This window comes from Helobdella robusta (genome assembly GCF_000326865.2).
Source record: "Helobdella robusta unplaced genomic scaffold HELROscaffold_60, whole genome shotgun sequence".
In the NCBI taxonomy this organism is placed as follows: domain Eukaryota; kingdom Metazoa; phylum Annelida; class Clitellata; order Rhynchobdellida; family Glossiphoniidae; genus Helobdella; species Helobdella robusta.
The window spans coordinates 106,201-129,504 of NW_008705331.1; the positions used below are offsets into that span (position 1 = coordinate 106,201).

The 23,304-nt window shown below is 33.3% G+C and overlaps 4 protein-coding genes across 4 annotated transcripts; 1 reads left to right on the plus strand and 3 right to left on the minus strand.

Annotated features, from left to right (window-relative positions):
- Positions 1-3,062: 3,062 nt before the first annotated feature.
- On the plus strand, positions 3,063-8,928 carry HELRODRAFT_186034 (hypothetical protein). The gene is made up of 18 exons (XM_009029536.1): positions 3,063-3,532; positions 3,746-3,978; positions 4,258-4,322; positions 4,532-4,640; positions 4,841-4,935; positions 5,177-5,308; positions 5,472-5,585; positions 5,689-5,774; positions 6,034-6,128; positions 6,431-6,639; positions 6,771-6,857; positions 7,006-7,068; positions 7,163-7,264; positions 7,573-7,670; positions 7,915-7,987; positions 8,072-8,144; positions 8,283-8,431; positions 8,586-8,928. The coding sequence occupies exons 1-18, from the start codon at positions 3,438-3,440 to the stop codon at positions 8,724-8,726; spliced, it is 2,019 nt and encodes a 672-aa protein (XP_009027784.1). The 5' UTR covers positions 3,063-3,437; the 3' UTR covers positions 8,727-8,928.
- A 580-nt stretch (positions 8,929-9,508) lies between these two features.
- On the minus strand, positions 9,509-16,778 carry HELRODRAFT_193816 (hypothetical protein). The gene is made up of 13 exons (XM_009029537.1): positions 16,492-16,778; positions 15,982-16,073; positions 15,481-15,786; positions 14,976-15,183; positions 13,917-14,086; positions 13,586-13,706; positions 12,806-13,125; positions 12,489-12,556; positions 11,847-11,928; positions 11,182-11,285; positions 10,668-10,862; positions 10,099-10,506; positions 9,509-10,056 (listed from the first exon to the last, which is right to left on the minus strand). The coding sequence occupies exons 1-12, from the start codon at positions 16,701-16,703 to the stop codon at positions 10,357-10,359; spliced, it is 2,028 nt and encodes a 675-aa protein (XP_009027785.1). The 5' UTR covers positions 16,704-16,778; the 3' UTR covers positions 9,509-10,056; positions 10,099-10,356.
- A 1,334-nt stretch (positions 16,779-18,112) lies between these two features.
- On the minus strand, positions 18,113-18,871 carry HELRODRAFT_180205 (hypothetical protein; the record flags this gene model as incomplete). Its single annotated transcript, XM_009029538.1, has 2 exons — positions 18,113-18,530; positions 18,762-18,871. 2 exons carry the CDS (start codon positions 18,869-18,871, stop codon positions 18,113-18,115), a joined length of 528 nt encoding a protein of 175 aa, XP_009027786.1.
- A 213-nt stretch (positions 18,872-19,084) lies between these two features.
- HELRODRAFT_180206 (hypothetical protein) lies at positions 19,085-20,891 on the minus strand (the record flags this gene model as incomplete). Its single annotated transcript, XM_009029539.1, has 5 exons — positions 19,085-19,251; positions 19,636-19,735; positions 20,107-20,462; positions 20,676-20,724; positions 20,790-20,891. 5 exons carry the CDS (start codon positions 20,889-20,891, stop codon positions 19,085-19,087), a joined length of 774 nt encoding a protein of 257 aa, XP_009027787.1.
- Positions 20,892-23,304: the final 2,413 nt, after the last annotated feature.

The window sequence follows — 23,304 nt, forward strand, 5'->3', positions numbered from 1 at the left end:
ACTTTGACATACCAATCTGGCACTTTCCATATCGGAACGCTGAGCTAAATAAAAATTACAGTTACAAAAATAGAACAAAGTATGTATCATAATTCTAACACAACAATCCAATGATTCAAAATTCACCGTAAGTATCGTATGAATTTAGGGCAAAAATAACAAATCCTCTACTCTCTACTTTAATGGCGGCCTGGTACGGACCACAAATAACATAGAATTACTTCCGAAGACTCTAAATAGCAGTATGACTTCACAAACCAATAATTAATAACGTAACCTAGCAAGAGTTATAAAAATGTTAGATAAAAATGTAATAATAATAATTATCCAACCAGTTCGTATACTTACACATACTTACACCCAGATTTTCAACATATTTTGAGGCCTCACAGAGGATATTAAAACTTTTTTCCAACATATGTGAATTGTTATTTCTCCAGTTAACGAGATTACTCTAAGTATATGGATATATTCTAAATATATGGATGTATACTAGTATACCACATGTATACCACATGTATACCAGAGCTTTAACAACGGGAACGGGGTACACAAAAATTGATGACTACCTATACCTATTACAACATACAGTGTTGAGTAAAATCATAAGTTTTTTATTTCAATTAAAAATTATACTGCTATAAATTATCTCAAAATTAAAATCATAGTTTATACTTAATGTAAAATGATTTCAATTACGTTTCTTTACGTATTTTTGCATCATACGCAAACCTACACACACACGCGCGCGCAAACAAAAGATTTTCTTGGTTTTTAAAATACTGGAAATAATTGTAATAAAATTGATAATAAACAAAGGTGATCATAAAAATGCTAGTAACAGTGTAACAATACTTGTTCAAAGAGTTCGCATACTTACTACTTACACCAACTTACATTACTGTTCCTTATGCTTCCATTCACACGCACATGCATAAGCACATACATGATGATCGTGATCTATGGATATATCCATCCATGCCGTGACCTCACAGCATATCACAGCAAGGAACCGACCTTATTTAAAAAACTTTTTAATTTCATCTCATTGCGACATCGATGACGATGATTATGACCTAACCGTAAAATACATGAAAAAAATTTTAAACTACAAAAAACATGGCATTTCTATTATAAAAAAATTGAACTTTGTGGTTAAGACAAATGTTTCTATAGTTACTCAAAAACAACAAAACTCCTGAAAAATAATCTTCTACGATTGAAGGTTGTAAAGTGACATTCTCATGTGATAATATGAAGCACGTAAGTAAAGGTAAATACCCTTATAATTAAATTCGTTAAGTAATTAAATTGTTCAATTGACAGCAACTCATAACATTAATTTAGTTAATTAATAATATTTATTAATTTTAATAATATAATTTGTCAATTTAACAATTTTCTTTCAGGATGGTATAGAAAAATCGGAATGTAACATTCATTTTTTGCATATAAATTCAGTTACTCGGTGTTAGAAATACTTTCTTGGTAAATGAATTGTCTTCAAATTTGATGTTTGCAAGGACTTAGAACATTTTCCAACATCTCAAATCAAACTAATAATGGCAGGCAAAGGAAAGGTTAATAGAAATTGATTATTAAATTGTATTATCTGGTTGCGATGTTAAAATTTTAAACTTATTTTTCATTTACACACCTGAACTACTTGACTTTAGGCCAAAAAGAAGGATGGAAAATCGAAAAAAGGAAAAGGTCGGAATAAAAGCACCCAAGATGTTGGTAGGCCGAATATGTTCAGTGAGTCAGCCATGGAAAACCTCTACTACATCACCCACAACGTTCAGGATGTGCTGGAGATCAGGGGCTTTAAACATCCAACATTGAAGGTGAAGAAGAAGAAGAAAAAGAAATGAAAATAAAACTTGGCTGATTTTCATTCTAGTGCCAATTTTATGTTTATCTATTCGCCAATTGCAATTAAATATTTTAAATATCCGACGTTTTACATCCGAACATTATTATTTTCCAATTCTTTTTTATCAACGATACTTTCATAACAAGTTACTACAACACGATGTGTTCTCATGATGACAATGCCGTTGATGAACTAACTCCAATTGGTAGCAGGACTTCCATGTATTGCTCAGTTTTATGTCATACATAGCTCTTATATAATGCTATCTATTGTTATAATCATATCAATTTTTAATTACAAACTCTGAAACCGTTGTCGACTTTTTTAGTATCTTTAAACCAAGATTCGCGAAATTGAGCTATAGTACTTGATCATAAACGCTACTTGGGACAGGAAGAGGAAGAGTTTGAGTTATTACAGTGTATTTTAGTTCACTGGGATACACTTCGTTTGTCAATTAATCATTCTTTTTTGAGTTTCTTATGTAAATTTAAATCGTAATAAATTTGTGACATCAAAGCCTGTTTATGCTGCCAGTTAAGTTAACAATGGAAAGTTAGCAATGATAGGGCAATTTCGATAATCTAGTACTTTCCATATACTTAGGTCCATCCATTTCCATATAGGCCAGAATTTATCATGAACCACTCCATAACTTCGATCACATACGTGAAGAATGTATATCGATAATATTTTCTGACAAACCGACAAATGAAACGCATGTCTACAAATAAGTAAAACAATTATTGTTATAAAACGAGTTTGACTGAATTGTAACAAAATGAATAGATAAATATATTAAATATATATGAATATAGTTCCGTGACCCAAAGTGGAGATAGAATATTTCAAGCATTTCCCTATAAGATGAATAAAAATAAACCCACACACACACACACACACACACACACACACACAAACACACACACAAACACACACACACACACACACACACACACACACACACATGTATCAACAACAATGAACTCAGTGCATGCGAACAGAGATCGGCCTACAAAATGAACCTTTCAAATTCTCTATACAATGCAAACACATGTACAGAAATATATGAGGCATATATTGAATATTTAAGGTAGTGAATATACAATATATATATGCGTATATATATATGTATATATATATATATATTTTTATACTGTGTGTAATTTGCCTTAGTCTGAACCGGTTGTTTTAGTGATAGGTTACTGTTATTTAGATAAGACACATATGCTATTTAAACGTTATTAAAAATTCTATATAGTTTGATTGTATAGATCACATTGGTATTACATTTTACTTAATACTTGAAATATTTACTTAAATATACACTATATTTGAAAATTTACTTAATTTAGTATCCATTGTATATTGTATGATCATTTTGTTGTCATAAATAACTGAACCGCCTTTGTTTATTTTTTAAGAATTATCCATAGTTGATGTTAATTTATGTTCAGTTAATTTAATTGGTTAAGGTTAATCGATTGTTATTTAATAATTAATAGGTTGATTGTCGTTCATTGATTGTTAATTAGGTTGATTGATTGTTAATTGATTGACCATGTTTGTCCCAAAAAATATCTACCTATCGCTTCTGAAAAACAACAACGGCAGCAGCAGCAGTAGTAGAGGCAGTAAAAACGTGAATAAATTACTAAAGTTAGCTGGCCAGACGTCAATTTTATTATTCATTTTTTTCGTATTATAATAAATAAATAAATGTTATCTTATTACTATTTTACTAATACTAAATTATTAAAATCACATTAATATACATACACAAACACAATTTTTTTTAATTTATTCATTTTTTACATGTTAGTTATATTAAACAACTATTATTTACATGATTTTAAAAATTCCATCCACAAGGGTCTTATGTGCTTCTGACAAAAATCTACCAAAACATGCATCCACAGCAGCTAAATTCAAACCAACGTCATCATCAACGTCATCAACTACGTCATCATCATCGTCGTCGTCATCGTCATCTAAAGAATCATCATCATCATCGTTTAAACCAGCCCAGGAATCAAACTCATTTGCCATGAATATATTTAGGGGTGTCATAAAGCACCAGGATGTCTTTCCATATAAGGATGGTGTGTCTTGTTGTTGTGTTATTGTTGTGTTGTTGTTGTTGTTAAGTTATTAGTAGCAGATTCTTGTCAATTTTTTGCAATTTAACTTTTGTTTTTGTTGTTGGTTTGTCGTTTATTTGATAGTTTAAAAAGTATTATAAACAAAGATTTTATGAGAACAATTTTTAGAATTTCTAATTAAATGTTCATCATCACATCTTGGTCATCATCGTCTTCGTCATCTTCATCATCATCGTTAACATCATTATAATAATAATTCATCACATTCGTTGTCAACAGTTTTAAATGAAGAACAGAGGGAGAATGTACTTGCAATGATTGATCCAGTTGAAACATTTTTTAAGGTAATTAAATGAATGAATGAATGAACGAACGAACGAACGAATAAACGAATGAACGAATGAATGAACAGATGATGGAATAAGTAAGTGGAAGAATTAATGAATGAACGATTGAACAAATGAATAAATTGTTGAATAAATTAGAGTCAGCGTAATGAGTCATTTCTTTAAATTGTATCACTAATGAACGGATAAACGTAAAATTTGCTAAGGAGCACAACGACCCAGCGAGGAATGATGAAGATGGTGGTGTGAATGCAGACACCATGTCCAAATTGAAAGAGTTGGGAGCGTTTGGTGTGCAAGCTTCTGATAAATATGGTCTGTGACACATTTTGTTAAAAATTTAAGTATTATCAATCTTAAAGAACGATTGTATTCTGGAGCTTCTTTGCGTTCCTCACAGCCGCAAAGATAGTGATCAAGAAAAGGATAAAAAAAACTAAATTTCGATAAAATTAAACAAATGACGTCAACACGTGGGACTAATTCGTTCTGTTGATGACGAAACATCAAAACAGGGGGATTAAACTTGAACAACACGCAGTACGGAAGGATAGGGACCATCATCGGGGCTAACGATCTAGGTATCTCCGTCATGCTGGGTGCCCATCAGGTGACTTGCAAGTGTGTTCCGTTGTTTGTCTGTATGTGTGTGTGTGTGTGTGTGTGTGTGTGTGTGTGTGTGTGTGTGTGTGTGTGCGTGTTTATGTATGTACCTGTGTTTGTAAGTGTATAAGTATGTGTAAGCCTGGATGTGTTGCAACATAATTTGCTTGGATTTAACTTTACGTATTTGTACACTGATCAAACTGAAGATCATTTTAACACTACGTTTGTTTCCTCACACTTATAAGTCTATCGGTTACAAAGGAATCTCACTGTTTGGCACCGAGGCTCAGAAACAAAAGTACATTCCTTCTTTGGTCACTGGAGAAAAGATGGCGGCATTTTGCCTAACTGAATCCGGAAGTGGATCTGACGCCGGGGTACGTTTTAATTGCAAAATAAACTTCATCCACAGACATCTTTTTATAATTTGCAACAGGCATGTGATAATTTTTCAGTTCGACACTGTCAGCCTTCAACTATCGACTGAGCTAATCCGTTGTTTAAATTTTTAATAAGAAATTCTTTTTAATTCTTTTAAAGTCCATACAAACAAGAGCAGTTCTGTCACCAGATGGCAAGCATTACATTCTGAATGGAAATAAAATTTGGATCAGCAATGGAGGAATGGCTGAAGTGTTTACTGTTTTCGCCAAGGTTTTGAACTTTAATCTTTCTCTTTCTCTATTTTCTCACTCTCTCTTATCTTTTCTACAATTAAACATAATAAATGAAAATACTTGATATTTAAAATTTCTAGACCCCCGTAACCGAGCCTGGAACGGGACTGACCAAGGACAAGATGTCCGTCTTCATCGTCGAACGAGGTTTCGGGGGTGTGACCAGGTTCATTTTGTTTTGCATGAACAACTTTTTTACCTTTTTCACGTGACACGCGCCATTACACGACACACACCACAAAACGAAACACGTCAGATAAATACACACGTCATAACGCAGTTTTTTTTTTGGTAAGCTATACATGTTTATAACCGCGTAAAACATTACACACCAAGTAAAATGACACGCACACACCTTAAAACGACACACACCTTAAAACGACTCATACCATAAAACCACACACGCCTTATCACACACCCACAAGTGGTCCACCAGAGAAAAAGATGGGCATAAAAGCCTCAAATACAACTGAAGTTCACTTTGACGATGTGCATGTACCGAAAGAGAATTTACTGGGAGGTAGTTTTGCTGTTTTTGAACGTTTGCATATTGGCCACAAACAACCCACACGACATTACACATACATCCCGCACCTTAAAACATTATCACATATACGACCTTCACCTTGAAACAACATCACATCTCATTAACATACGACATTCACCTTAATACATCATCACATCTCATTAACATACGACCTCCCCCTCAATACATCTCATTAACATACGACCTCCAACTCAATACATCATCACATCTCATTAACATACGACCTCCAACTCAATATATCATTACATCTCATTAACATACGACCTTCACCTCAGAACCAGGCGAAGGTTTCAAGATGGCCATGACGATCCTGAACAGTGGAAGATTTATAATGTCGGCCCTCCTCTCAGGTACGATGAAGGCCTGCATTGAAAAGGCTGTGGAGCACGCGAGCAACAGGGCCCAGTTTGGCAAAAAGTTGGAATCCTTCGGCACCATTCAGGAAAAAATCGCTCGGATGACAATGGCCCATTATATTACTGAGGTGCTTGGATGGTCTTCGTAATTTGGCAGTTGTACTAATGAAATTACTTATGAAAGTAAATTATAGTGAAATGTTATAAATATTAATAATTAAATATAATGTTCATTCATTCATTCATTCATTCATGCCAGAGTATGGCTTACACGGTAGCAGGCAAAATGGACCAAGGGGCGTCGGACTATCACGTCGAAGCCGCAATCAGCAAAATATTCGGATCAGTCAGTCCATCATCATTCATTCATTTTTATTGAATATTATTTACATTTTATTTAATTATGACGTTTTATTATTTATATTTTATTATAATATTTTTATGTTAAATTTATTTCAAATTCTGATATTTAATTTTTTTCACTTTTGATTTAGGAGTCAGCCTGGTTTGTTGCTGATGAAGCCATTCAAATTCTGGGCGGAAATGGATATATGAAGGTGTTTGCTCTATCACTCAATCATTCATTTATTCATTCAATCGTTCATTCATTCATTCATTCATTCAATCATCAACAACAACACCAATAAACAGGAAGTTGGTTTAGAAAGAGTTCTGAGGGACATTAGAATTTTCAGAATCTTCGAAGGAACGAATGACATTCTGAGGTTGCTAGTGGCTTTAACTGGAATTCAAGTCTGCGTTTGTTTGTTTGCTTGTTTGTTCGTTTATTTGTTTGTTCGTTTATTCGTTTGTTTGTTTATCTTTTTGTTTGTTCGTCTATCTCTTTGTTTATTTTTCAATAAATAGTTTACATTTTCTGTTAAATATTATTGCTTGCATTCACGCGTATAGGAATCTGCATTGTGTATATAATGTTATTATATTGTTGGCGTTATAATCTGGTATTTTTATCACAAACAAAAGATTCTCTGTACAAAAATTTTACTGTAGTCGAGAAAGTTATGGCATTTAGATTTAAAAATGTTAATTATCGTTCACAGTACGCTGGCAGTCATTTGAAGGAGCTGCAAAGTGCTTTTAAGAACCCTACCGCGAATTTGGGACTGCTGATTGGGGAGGGTTCTAAGAGGGCAATGAGGTCAGTCTTTATTGTTATTTTTGTTGTTTTGTTGTTATTTTTTCACTTTTTTCATAAACGCTATCATCCTTGTCTTTGAATGTCTTTCAATGAACTCGTATTTCATTTTATGCTGTTTAGTTGGGGTTGTTTATGTAAGATATAATTTCTTCTTTTTCGATGTGTATTTCTACTATTGGTATGTCCTCTACTGTAATATTTTAACGTTTATAGTAATGTTATCAATTGGTTTGTCATGTTTTAGATTCGTTGGAATGTCGACTACAGAATCATTGGCCAAACAAGTTCATCCTAATTTGGTAGAGTCTGCTAATTTGGTAGGTAATGTTTGAATGTTTGAACAATAAATCAATCAATTAACCAATCAATCAATCTACATTTATAATCACACACACACACAGGTTACGTCATGCATTGAAAATTTCGGCATAGCAGTTGAAAGCCTTCTCTTTAAATACGGCAAAAATGTTGTCGGTTAGTAATCAATTTATCAATAAATCAATTAATTAATCAATTAATCAATCAATTAATCGATCGATTAATTAGCTAGCTAATCAGGTAACAAACCAGTCAACGATTGAATTAATAATTTGTTCATAACAACAATTTCAGACGAACAATTCCTATTAAACCGACTTGCCGACTCGGCGATAACGATATTCGCTATGACGGTGGTTCTTTCGAGGGCTACCATGTCATTCCAGAAAAACTTCAACTCAGCCCAACACGAGGAAATTATTGCCCAGACCGTTTGTGTTGAGGTACTTTAAAAAACCAAATGCTCTACAATAATATCAGTCATTATATTAATAATAAATCAATCAACCCGTTCACATTCAAACAACCAACTAATCCGTTCACGCTGAGTCAAGCTAACAAGCACCATAATTATTTACAACTAAAAAACTATCATAGGGCTATCAAAAGGTCAGAGGTTACCTGCGATATCTGAGAAACGACGCTAGGAACAAGAAGAACTTTGAACAGATCAGGCAGATAAGTAAGGATGTTGTTGGCAACGGTGGTCTCATCTACAATAGTCCCCTTGGTTTCTAACGATTGGCAGGGCATCTGACGTGCCTTCTACGATTTCTTTTTATTAAAAACAGAAATGTTGATGAAAACTTGTTGGGAGAATTTGTTGTATTTAAAAAAATGATATGCATAATAAGTTGCACTCGTGCCAAAGAATGATTTTGAATTACAATAAAATATTAAAATTATTTATTACTTTTATTTAATAAATTAAGGATCGACACGTCTCATACTTTTTTTCGTCCACATGAACACGAACTACAAACCAGAAACTAGAAGAGCTTATTACATTGACCAATCTTTACTTTTCGGAAATTGCTAACTAGTTAAAACGAACGGCATTCAATCATTCCATAGTATGCAATTCTGTGAATTTACGGTTCAGGAAAAAAATGCCAAAACTAGTAAAAACAACATGGGTAAACGTGTGATTTTCATAGGATTTTACGTTGTTTTAAGTTGCCAATCTTGGCGCAGATCATATACTTCGACGTCACCCACACACCCCCACAAAAACAAGTTATCTATATTTCCAAATACCATTTTCTTTATCAATTAGCAATATCATTTTGGTTAATTTGTGGCTAAAGAATTAGAAGATTAAATATTAACTACAAACAGTTCTAAATATTTATGCAAGACACATACACGTGTACCTTTTGCAGTTCCAGTTAGTTTAGAAAAAATAACATATCAGAAAAAAAACTAACTACATCCGGTCTTTATCACCAACCCAACTAGTTTTCACAACAATTTTTTCCGTTTTGTTCGTTTGAAAAAAAGAGACGAAGACAGAAACGAGAAGAGCGGAAAACATTATTATCCATCAATGGTAAAATTGTACAAAATAAAAAAAAGCATGTACAACAACTTGTGTATTTGTACATTATATATATATATGTGTGTATGTGCGCGGTACAATATTTGCGGTATAATACAAGGTTTGTGGTAAAATAACAATTGGCAATTAATAATATTAATTGTCACCAATAGTGAATTAAGCGTAATGTGAATCAATAACGTCAGTACGAAAGTAACATTGTGTATAGCATCCGACTGAACTGCAATTTTGTAAACCGAACATTTTTTAATGACATGAAATGTTCAGTAAAACGTGCTCTTGAGATATTTTAAACATTATTTCAATTTTTGTTGAAATCTTCAAGATATATAACTTATATTATTATTTAAGAATTAAATAAAACTGTCTGCCTCAGAGAAGATCGCTATTTTTTAGCACGCCAATCAACAGTAACAAAATCGAGCGACAAACGTCATTGCATCGATAATTCTAGTATTGCTAATTACAAATCGTATGCTTTGAGTGTTTTAAGAAAAGTAGTGTCGTGAAATTATTCGTACAGTTTTCGTTAAAGAAAGCAATTCTTTAAAAATTATATCATCATTCGTCGCTAGACACGGAGTAATAATTAATACAATTATTAAAAACAAACTATTATTATTAAAGAAATAACATTATTATCATATCATCAGTTTAGTCACATTCATGAAGAAGATATATACATAAACACACGTCTTCACATCTATTTACATGTATATATATATATATACAATCGATATATCTACAATCATCATCATCGTAGAATTTAACATCATCACTGAAGCCCAATGATATCTAGTGTCATCATCGTCAACTTCTATCTTTCTTCTTGACCGCTCTCCTGCTTTGATTTTTGTAGATGAGTTCAGCGGCTTTCGCTTTGCCATTTAGGGTCTTCAGCATCATGAACTGCAACTCGTCACAGTGTTCCATGCACTTTCTACATCTCTGCTCATTGGCCTGTCAGATAAGGAAGAAAAACATGAGTGAGTGAGTGAATGAAGAAACCAACTAATCAACCAACCATCAAACCAACCAATCGATCAATCATATAACTGATTGAATGAATAAATAGTTGAAATGATATTAACAAAACAGCAGAAGAAGAAACCACATTTAACCAGTATAAGATCATCGACAGATCTCCAATCTTCAACCCTGCCTTCAAAGTTTGTATTTAATTGGCTGCTGTTGTTGTTGTTGGTGGTGGTTGTGGCGTTGTTATTCACAGTGTCAGAAATGTTGTTGCTGCTTTCTGGCGTTAAGAGACATTTTAACTCATCCAGAAGACTCAATACACTCTCTTCGTCTTTCTTCTGAGAAGTCAAGATAAATAATTTAGTATTCACATCAATCAAAACTCAATAAGATTGGCTCAGGGTAAGAAACATTTTTTAATTGATAAGAAAGATGGAGTCCAATGGATCGAAGGATCAAGGAAGAGCTCCAAACGAATTAAACAGGATTACTGATTGATAATTAGAAATCAACAAAGTATCTGACAATATCAAAGCAGTCAAAATGATAAAATAAGCAATAAGATATCAAATCATAGTCGACAAAATTAACACCATCTATCATTTTCATCCCAAACATTACCAGTACAATCACTTGAAGGTTAAAGGTCAAACGTACCAATTCGTCAAAGTGCCCAGACACGAGATGCAGTTTGTAGCCACAGATCTTGTGCATGACGCCGCGCTGGTTGGCCACATCATTCAGCGACGGCTTCCTATCGTCTGCCAGTCGAAAATTATTAATTTAACGATATTTTATTTATTTATTTATTTATTTAATGATTACAAATCGCTCTTCATTATTTATCGGTAGTATCAACAATAAAAGCACAGTGAATGTAAATAAACGTGAAACAACGTATCAGACACGTTACATGTGATAGACGGGGGATTCCATAGCAATCGAATCTGGTCACTGGAATAACAGCGCCAGGCACTTTACCGCTACGCCATCGCATCCGTGATATATTTAAAGTGTAATAATAACATTTTGTAATATTTGCGTATTACAGTGTTACAAAGTAACGATGTATAAATTCTCATCAAAGAAAAAACATATGGTAAGCTAAATGAGGACTAAAACACACAAAATGAAAAGTCAAATAGTTAGAAGTTGACATGCATGACGAAAATCTCAAGAATGTTTGTTACAGAAACAAGTGAAAAGAACAAAATAATTACTGAAATTACTAAAAATAATAATTAACGAATAATTAAAACAATATAACACACAAACTAACAAAATAACCAATAATTTTACTAAGAAAAAAAAAGTTGTGTAACCTTTAATTTTGATGTCGTTGTACGAGATGAAATGGTTGTTCCTTGGCTTCCAGGTACACTGGTACTGATTTGATAGACTCACCTTCAGTTACATAACACCAACAAACAATTATTCATTTATTTATCAATAAATAATTAAATAAACACATCTTTTAAAACTCCAAAGATAACAAATACAGCAAAGATAACAAATAATCAAGGTAATAATAATTGATTGAAATTAATTATAACTCGACCATGCCAACGGTTATAACATTTTATTGTATATAATTGGTCGGTATGTGCATGTATCAAAACTTTGAATACAATGTGATATCTGCAACTAGAAGACTCACCATGCATAAGCAGACTGTAGCAATGCAAGGCAACTACTACTACTACATAATGGAATTTTAAAGTGCATCATTTCTTTAACAACGGAAATTTTGGATAATAATGCCGGAGTAATTTTCTACCACAAAGATTACTTTAAATTTGAAGATACCGAAATCTTTAACTATCAATAACACCAAGTCGCTGATCAACAGTCAGCATATGATTAACTAAATTCAAAAACAAATAAATCACTGTATTATTCATCTATCTAATAATCATTCCTTCCTTCATTCATTCACCTCTTCTTTCATTCATTCACAAACTGACCTTTGACCTAATTTTGTCTTTCGTCCATCTGTAACCTTCTGCATCGACAATTGCCTCCATCGCCATATCTATTAAAGATGATTAAAAGTGATTAACATTGATCTAATTAAAAGTCTCAATTAAAATCATCATCTTAACAATGACAAACACGATCATCCTCATCATCATTACCATTACCCAAAAACCCAACAGCATCATCATCATAATCATCATCATCATTACCATTATCTTAACCACAAACGCCATCATTATCAGCAACACCACCATCATCATCATCGCCATCTTAATCACAATCACCACCATTATTTATGACTGACCTCTTCGACGACCAGCATTCGCGTTGTTGATATAATCAGCTATCATCATCTCGTTACAACGGTCTCCAGAGTTTTCCTTTATAGAGTCATCATTGTTATCCAAGTGAGTGCTATCATGGTAATGATGTTGTTGCTGCTGCTGCAGCTGATGATGATAGTTCTGTTGCTGTTGATGTTGTTGGTGATGATGAGAAGGTTGATGATGATTTTTTGACGTCATCATCGTAGAAGGGAGTTCATTACAATCAGCGACGTCACCGTCATCATTTTCTCCCTCCGATGACAAACCCTCCAGGGCCATGGTCTCCTGGCATTGTAACCTGATAAATGGTCACGATTGCATTGCATTACATAGCTGTATATTTTCTGGTAGTAGTTGATGATCAATCACTCAATTAACCAACTGACCAACTGACCAATCAATCAATCAATCAATCAATCAATCAATCAATCAATCAATCAATCAATCAATCAATCAATCAATCAATCACTGATTAGGTCGATGGAGGTGAATGGGTAAAAATGAAGATAACAGTAGATCAGGTTGATGAAAAATAAAACACTATTGCAAAGGCATTATCAAATATTACTAATACTACTATTACTACTACAGCACCATGATAAATAGTGAAACAGTACTACTACTACTACAATTACTACTTGAAAAATACAGTGCCAGCAAAAATATATTTCAGATAACTATGAAATTATTTTTGCAACAAGCTAAGATAATACTCTATTTTATAGAAAAAAAAGGTTTTACTAATCAACCAAACTGACTCTTCAGTTAGGAAATTAGGTGGCTGATGCTGTTGCTGCTGCTGTTGTTTATGAGAGAATGTTTGTTTACGAGGTTTTTTTCTTGGGTTCACTTTTAATCCCTCGTCTTGCAACCTGTTTCCTGTTATATTAATGAAAGAATGGATGAAGGAGTGAATGAAGGAATAAATGAAGGAATGAATGAAGGAATAAATGAAGGAATGAATGAAGAAATGAGGTGATGAACGAACGAATGTGATTTAAACGAAAGATAATGTCATTATGAAAATTAGACATTACAAAAAAATTCAAATCGGGAAAGATTACACCCATTTACCATCTCTATTCTGACTGTCATTATACGAATCTCCGACTTTTGTGCCCTTGTTGCCAACTGACACAACGTTCACTTTACTAGATTTGACCTTGTTTCTATCCAATGAGGTTCCGTGGCCCAATTTCTGAGTGCCGTCATTGGTTGGCGTGATGTCAAATGATTGGCCAACGTCAAAAGAAGCCTCTCTGATTGGTTGATATTATATTATTGAAAAATATTGAAGGATATTATTTTAAGCTGAAAAAGATGATCTCAAATTAAAAAATTGGCATTTTAAGTTAAAAAAAACAATCATTTAAAATTCTAAAAAATTATGATTTTGAAGTAAAAAAAATTATTCACGAAATTTTAGGAGGATTAGCAGGCATAGCAAATTGATAGAGACCACTATTACTAGCATTATTGTTATTAATGTTACCAGCACTATTACTGTTGTTGTGTGATGTAACACCAACACCCAGCTGTCTAACAACAATATCAGCAACAGTTGTTGTAAAGTGTTGTACGTTGCGTATTTGTTGTTGCTGCTGCATGTGGCTTAGAGGCAATGATGATGACGACGACGACGTTGTAGACGACGTCATGTTAATGTTATGAATACTACCGGTGCTAGACGACGCGTGCGCCGACAACGACGAAAAGAGATTCTTCTTACTACTGTTCAGAGAGCTGTTACAGTGTTGTTGTTGTAATAACAAATGTAAGTTCATCACCCAGTGCCCAATGTATTATCACATCATTGTAAGTTATCATCATTTTAAGTTATCATCAGTGTTAATTATCATCAATGTTAATCATCATCAATGCTCTAATCATCAGCATCATTATCTACATTATAACAACTGTCTCTATCATTATTTACCAAACATTCATTTACAAATTAATTCCTTACTACCCACTGACTAGTTATTAATTATTTTACACATTATCAACCATCTTCATCACTCATCATCGTCTTCTTCTTCTTCTTCTTCATCATCGTCACAGTAAATACGATAAACCTCATCACTACAACAACCATAAAACAACAACAACAACAATAATAATAATAAAATAATAATAATAAATACTAACGGCTCGTGAGTCCTCTTCCTTAGTATCGGAGGTCGGGGCGATTGATTTTGTTGCTTGCTCGGTGTACTGCTACTGGCATTAGTACTAACATTAGTTTCGTTGTTCACTCTGCTATCATTGATGCTGTTGTTGTTGTAGTTGTTGTAGTTGCTGCTATTGCTGCTGACGTTGCTAGACACACATGATGACGTCGGCTGCAGAAGGTTGACTTGAGAAAATAATGATGATGATGATTTGAAAATTAATGAGGCTAATGATAACGATGCTGATGATAACGGTGAAGATAATGGCGTTTGGAAAGAGGAAGGAGTTGATAAAGATGATGACGGAAGTTGAGGTAACAGCTGCTGACTCTGATGTTGTTGCATGTCCTTCTGCTGAGCTAAATCACCGGCACCTAATTTTAGAAATTCAATAACTGTAAATAACAATACCAACAACCACTTCAATAACAGTTTTTATAATCGATCAAAAATGAATACAAGAAAAAAAATATAACACTAACACTCAGCATTAGCAGCTATAAACGTATACCCGTGTTGGTTGCTAGTCGAGTCCAGTGCATAGTATAGCGACGCTGTCTTGTTACTAATATTAAGGTTGTTGGTGCTGTTGTTGTTAAGTGTATTGTTTACTGTCTGTTGCTGTTGTTGTTGCAAAGAGTACGTATTCTGGTTAAGAGTTAAAGAAGGTGACGAGAGTGATGATGGCAAAGACGATGACGGCGATGGAAAAGTGGTTATGGTGGTACTTGTAGTAGCAGCAAGAGCAGAAGCAGCAGCAGCAGCAATAGAAATGCTTGCCAGGTTGCCTGTTTATAAAAAGTTTAAATAGGTTTTAAAAGAAATCATACCAAGTCGGTAAATTTATTACACCAACCAACTCATCTCTATAACCTAAACCAGACAACGTATTTATTACAAAATACAAATTATAAAAAGACAAAAAATTTAAACAACTGTTTATAAATGCAAAACAAAGCAGAACAATCAAATACAAAAGTCACCAGAAATGATTGAAGAAGGCTTGCTTGCGCCAGCAGCCAATGGAGGGATCATGATGGTCTGAACAGAATGCGTGGTTTGCGGCACTAGGAACCTGTTAGCATCACATGTGGATATAGTTGTTGCGTAGCGTATGTTTGTAAGGTGTGTCATGCGTGTACACACGTGTATGTACAATAAACGTTATGTTATGTATAATGCGTGTGTGGGTGTGAGTGTGTGTTGTGTGTGTGTATGTGATTAAATGATTGAGTTATTAATGTGAATACTAATGAGTTAATAATACTAAGTCAGTTAGATGGATGACCAATAACATTCAAGACTTCCCAAAGCTGTATCCACACAACTGTACATATTAGTATACAGATTCATAAACATGCATATACATAAATACCTTGCACTAATAGATGTACTAATAGATACACTAACACAGAAACACACAACATACACACACACACAGACACGCACGCACACACACACGCACACACACACAAAAAAGAATGAGCACTAGCTTGTCTTGCAGCACAGAGGATCCTGATAAATTACTAGCTTGAATGATGTTGTAATTTGCACCGAGTAACATTGTGTTGGCAGACTGCAAGGGAACCAAGTTACTCTGGTTGCTACTATTGGCCATGTTTCTCAGCTGTTGTTGTATGGCAGGTGTTGCAAGAAGTTGCTGTTGTTGATGCAGTTGGATGAATTGTGGAGATGGTAACTGCATGTGAGTTTGCGGTTGCTGTTGTTGCTGGTGTTGTGGCAACTGTTGTTGTTGCAACTGATGAGTTGCTGCTGACACGGTTGGAACTATTTGAAGTTGCTGTGTGTTAATCTTTGTTGCTGTAAGCAAAATAAATAATGTTTAAACATTTCAGGTGTCAAGTGAAGTGACAACCACAATTCAACATACATAAACACAAACAACCAAACAACAACCAACCAACAACAACCAACCATTGATAGCAGTAACATTAGTGGACTGAGTCATGTAGGATGATGATGATGATGATGATGAAGACGAAGATGAAGACTGGATGCCTGCAAGCTGTGGAGCACTGTTTGGCAGAGAATACACTGTCACAACTGGATAGCAAATATTTCATTGGTGTTTATTGATTAGTCAGCTAGCAGTTGACGTATATAAAGATTAAAAACGCATCTAAATTTAATGAATCTAGTCTCATATTTTATAATGAGCACTCCTAAAATTTATTTTTAAAAAAAGTATCATTTTTTGGACTGTGTTTGTGACATGTGTATGATGAACATCAGCAAATGCAAAATGTACGGTAAAATGTTTATGTAAGCACAGGAAAATGTAAAAGACATTAAATAAGATTGAAGACTAACTTGGTTTTAAGACATTATTGGGTGCAATGGTGAAAGCAGAAAAATGTGAAGTAGGGATGATGGCAGCTGCACAGCTTGCCGCAACTGCTGCTACCGCTGGTGTCGCTGTAGCAGCTGTGAGTGAAAATAAAGCAGCTGGTGATGAAACGCCCATCACTATCGTTGCTGATGATGACGCTGACGATGATAGGGAGGTGGAGGATGTTGGCGACAACAATGATGGAGGTGCTGGAACGACGGTTGAGATGCCTGGCGGAATTTTCACTCTCTTTTGCTTCGATAGATTCAATGGAGAAACTGAGATAGATGTGCGAATGAATGAAAGAATGAGCCAGCAAATGAATGAATAAATAATGAACAAATCTACGAAATAACCAACTAAATGATGACCCCATATCATAATTATTACCACAAAACACACAACAGCCAATCAGAAATATCAAACAAAACTTACTGAATGAATTTGGTTGTATCTGAGTGATGACTGTCGTCTTGGCAATGGCAGCAGATGCCAAAATAACTGACCGACCCATCGTCTGTGTCAGGTTCAACGCCTGTGTTTGCCCTTGAACAAATTTTTCATTCATATTAAAGTATACAGAAAAACTGGATTCTAAACCAAGTTGCATTTCATTGACTCCTATTTGCATTTTACAAATATTTATACATTTATTTATAAAGTATTTAGATTTAATTTTAATATATTTAAAAAATTTAATAATTTAAACGCTTATTTACTGATCAATAATTATTTAGAAATTAAATAGTTGAAACTATGAATACTCATTGGAAACCTTTATTCCCAGAGGATGAAGATGTCATGACAACAGATGTTGACAGATTGATTGGTATGGTGGGTGACAGCATAGTTTTGTTAGCCTGCTGCTGTTGCTGTGGTTGTTGCAGTGGTAGCTGATGAGGTTGTTGCATTTGTTGCAAGAAAGTTCTTTGGGGTTGGTAGATAATGTTAGGAGGAGACTTGATGATGGGTTGTATGCCTATAGATAGAGATATTTGCTGCTGCTGCTGCTGCTGTTGCTGTTGGAGATTGTTAAAGTCCACTAGGTTGCCACTGCGCATGGTATAAATTGCTGAGGCAGAAGTTATAGCAGGTATGATTGTTGTGGTTGTAAGTGAAGATGGCGGTTGTTGAAGTTGTTGTAGTTGTGGTTGCTGCTGCTGGAAAGTGGTCAATGGCTGTCTGTAAAAAAATATGATAAAACAGTGTCATAATGAAATTAATTCAAAATTTTCAATATTTTGCTGTACAGATCTTAAAAAACAAAAAACATGTGATATGTTTCTGAAAGCCAAAAAATTAATGGATATATTTATGAATAAAAACTGACAGCAATCATGTGCAAACTAAACAGAAACAAATCCAAGAATTTCATTAAAAAAAACAATAATCAACAGAAAATTGAAATCTAACTTTAATGTCATGTTAGTGACAGGAAGTCTCTGCTGAACTTGAGTATTGCTTACGGTCTTGTTTCCGCTTGATAGCCACAACCTCTGACTCAAAGGACCGGCTTTAGTCATTTTGAATATTTGATGAATATACAGTTTAAATGTTTAATCACTACATTTCATTGATGAGCTCTTGAAATATTTAAAATGTATTTAACAATGCTATAATAATGCTTTATATTATTGCCATAGTATAAAATTTACTACTTTTAATAAACAAATAGATGAATATTTCATCAAAACTATGGTCTATTTTTTCTGTTCCCAAATAAAATAAATTCTAAACTAACTCAAATTGACGCTAGTGGTGGCTATGGAAATAATTGTAGCAGAAGATTGCAATGACGACGATGACATCACTTGTATTTGTTGCTGCTGCTGCTGGGACTGCTGCTGCTGTAATAATAAGGGCATCTGATTGGCTGCTGATGACAAAGTCAAGACATGAACACCTGGTGACGGTGTTGTTGTTAGAAGTTGTTGTTGCTGCTGTTGCTGCTGCAAGTGAGTTCTGCCCATTGTTATCACGTTACTCTTGGCTTGAAATGGGATATGTAAAGTTCTTTTTAAACCACTATCTCATGAAAAAAACATCTATTTTTGATGTGAACCGAACAAATTCTAAGATGTCATTTGAGATATAATTTACAAATCAACTTCATCTATCTGTAATCATATCACAAAACTCCAATAACACTATGAATACCAATATGAATAACAATATTACATAGCATGACATAACAAGCTATGACATAAAACAATGCTATGGTATATAATATAACATAGTATAACATGAAAAAGAATGAGAAAACACATGCGAAAAGATTACAACTTACAAGTTAGTATGGGCTGTACAGTAATTTTTGTGCTCTCATTGGTTATAATGGAGGGCATGCGATTTCTTATTAATCCTAATCTTCCAAAATTTCCTTGAAACTTTAAATTTCAACAAAAAAATATTTTTTAATAAATCAATATTATTTAAATTGAGAGGTGGGTATAATAATAATAAATCTATCAATATATAATATATACAACTTTACTTAAATTAGACTTAATAGATATATTAATAGTTAATAGTTTTATGAGTATATTATGAAAATTTGAAAAATTTTTGCAGTTTTTGATGAATATATTTTTTCAAATTTAGAACACAAAATATAAATGGGTATCATTACACAGATTTGTTAAAATTGTTGAAATCAGAATAAAACATAAAATTAAATCAGAATATCAAAATAGTTAAAATTTTCTTAAAGAATAAACAAAATAAAAATGCGAATAGAGGAATATTTTTTTTAAAAAACCTGTGACTGATCAAGTGTATAGATAGACTGTCCAGAAGCCAACGCATTGCCGTGATTACTAACTGCTATATTCATGCTGTTGTTTGTTGGTGTAACAACTGCTGTTATCATATTCTGTTGCTGTTGCAGTTGTTGCTGCAATTGTTGTTGCAACTGTTGTTGTTGTAAGGTAGTCATTATATTTCCTTGGTGGACAACAAGATTGGCTGTGTTGTTGGATCGAGATGGTCCAACTACTAAGATATTAGAATTAGTGGAGATTGTGGAATTTGAGTGTATAAGAGATTGTGGGGACAACGATATCGTCTGCACTGCTTGGCCAGCGGTTATTACAACCTTGGCAACAACTGACTGGCCTACTAACAAAAATTTTCGTTTTAAAATGTCATTGTTTTATGAGACGGTGTGAACAAATGTTAGCTACCGTAATACTAATAACGTTGTTAAATTAAATGACATTAATGATTAATCAATCACTTTGAATAAAATAAAAATAAATGATAAATATAAGTAAATTAATAAAAAAATTTGAATAAAACCAGTTTTAAATGAAGTAAATGTCAAAGCACCTTTTGGTACGACGGCCGAATTTCGCTTATTCAACGATCCAAACACGATCTGAAAAATAATTTTTAAAATATTTACAACTGGAATTCACTTTTAAACAAGTCAACTCAACTCACAGAAGCTTTGGAGTTAGTTGGATTGGATATGGATGAAAAATTCAACTGCGGGACGGGTTTAGAAGACTCTTGATCCGAGGAAGGCTCTTGCTGGCCGCTCATACTAACTTCACTAATTTCAGTACATTAATTTCCCAAAAAAGTATTTTTATTACTTTTCAAGACAATCCACATAAAATGATTGAAAAATCCTCACGATGACCACTAAAATTAATCAAACTAACTCAACACAGACACGAACAACCAGCAAAGTAAACCTTCAAATTAGACTTAGGGAATTTAAAGTCCAGATTCATTAAAAATTCTCAAAAACTTCGATCGGACATCAAAATTTTCAATGAAAACTGCAAAACGATATAAAGAACGTTGATTGGCTACAAAACCACAACCAAAGATATAATAAAGTGCATTTAAAATTCCAATATTTTCTAGTGAACGTCAAAATTATTATTGGAGATTTAATGTTATACTCGTAAACGAATTCGACACTTTATGCTTAGAATTCAACTATAATATTTATTTTATATAACTCAATAGCTCAATTTTCATAAATGTTGAACAGCGCGTCACGAAGAATCAAGTGTAACATAAGTATAAAAAAATAACATTTTAAAGTCATTGAGTATTTCTTTAAAAATTCCACCAAATCTCTTCATAATCTTAAATTTTCAAATTTTTTGTATAGATGCTTAGCTGTCAACAGCAATGAGATAAATCTTGCGATCAATTTGCCGAATTCGAAATTCAATAGCACTTATCTTAACAATCATCGATTTATTATCAACCAACCAAAATATAGGCTACGTGAATTCTTTTGTACAATTTAATGTAAATTTGTAAAGTATGCAACATTTTCAAAGGATTGTTTAAGAATATAATTGGATATGGTTGAATTATTCATAGAAATTGATATTTATATATATACATAATTAAGTTGTGTTCTGTTTTATACATTTGCTCTTGCCAATACCCGAACTTAAACTGATATATCGCTCGCTAATTATAATGATGTGTTACGTCATCGCCGCGTGACGTCAATCCGAAAATGTTGATAATGGGAAGAATGAGATAAGGCGTTATCAGTGTATGAACTATCATAGCACGGGTCATTTTGTTCAATTTATATAACGAGGCTATTTCGATTGAATTTTGGATACGGTCAAATAAATTGAATTAGTCATCGACTATGGTCAGTTGCGTCTACTATTTATCACGCTGTGTTGCGGTGTGCTTGCCATGTTGTTGATGTTGTATTAAGTACCATTTAAAACTTCAAAAGCTACTTTTTTGAACTTCTTCATGCAAGATTTGAATTTTAAGTAATATTTATGAGAAAATATGTACAACAATTAGAACAGCTGATTCAGTTTTGCGGTCGCCAGATGTTTGCTCTGTTCTGTCATGTGATTGTTTTATCAATTTCACGTGAAGAAAGGTTTTTCTTGTGTCTGTCATTCCTGTGAAGTTGGGTGGATACTTGTTCGTTGATCAGATCATTTTTCCTATTGCCCTCTTCTCGGACTCGAATAAACTCGTAATACGGTTATTATGAATATCGATATAAACGATTGACAAACGAATATACCGTATTTAAAGCAGTGATCAATTGAGAACTTGCATTCGATGTGTCACGTTTAAAACTGTTATCATACAACTGTAACATGAAAGAAACCGTATGCATGTTCATCTACATGCCTATGAATGAATGAATGAATGAATGAATGAATGAATGAATGAATGAATGAATGAATGAATGAATGAATGAATGAATGAATGAATGAATGAATGAATGAATGAATGAATGAATGAATGAATGAATGAATGAATGAATGAATGAATGAATGAATGAATGAATGAATGAATGAATGAATGAATGAATGAATGAATGAATGAATGAATGAATGAATGAATGAATGGAATGAATGAATGAATGAATGGATGAGTGAATGAACGAACGAATGAATGAACGAGCGAGCGAGAGAACGAATGAATGAAAAATGAATAAAAGAATGAATGAACATGGTTATGATCCGACATCGTGCTCTGTCAAACATAGTGCTGGTTTTACATCAAGCTTTTATTTTACATTAGTATATATCTGGATGAATATAAATAAATAGATGTACACACACACACACACACACACACACATATATATATATATATATATATATATATATATATATATATGTGTGTGTGTGTATATATATATATATATATGTGTGTGTATAAATATATATGTATATATATATATATATAGAGAGAGAGAGAGAGAGGAAGAGAAAGAGAGGCGTGAGAGAGAGAGATAAAGAGTGTGTGTGTGTTTAAATATAGGTATAATTATTTATTGAATTTATAAATAAGGCACACAAGCAATAGATCTATCTTTGTGTGCATTGTTTGAAACAAAGGATAGCCACAGTTATTGCCACAAACTGGTTGGTTTGTTCTGCTTTGCAATAATTTCAAACTATTTTTTGTACTACTGCATTTCTTTTTTAAATTCTTAATTTTT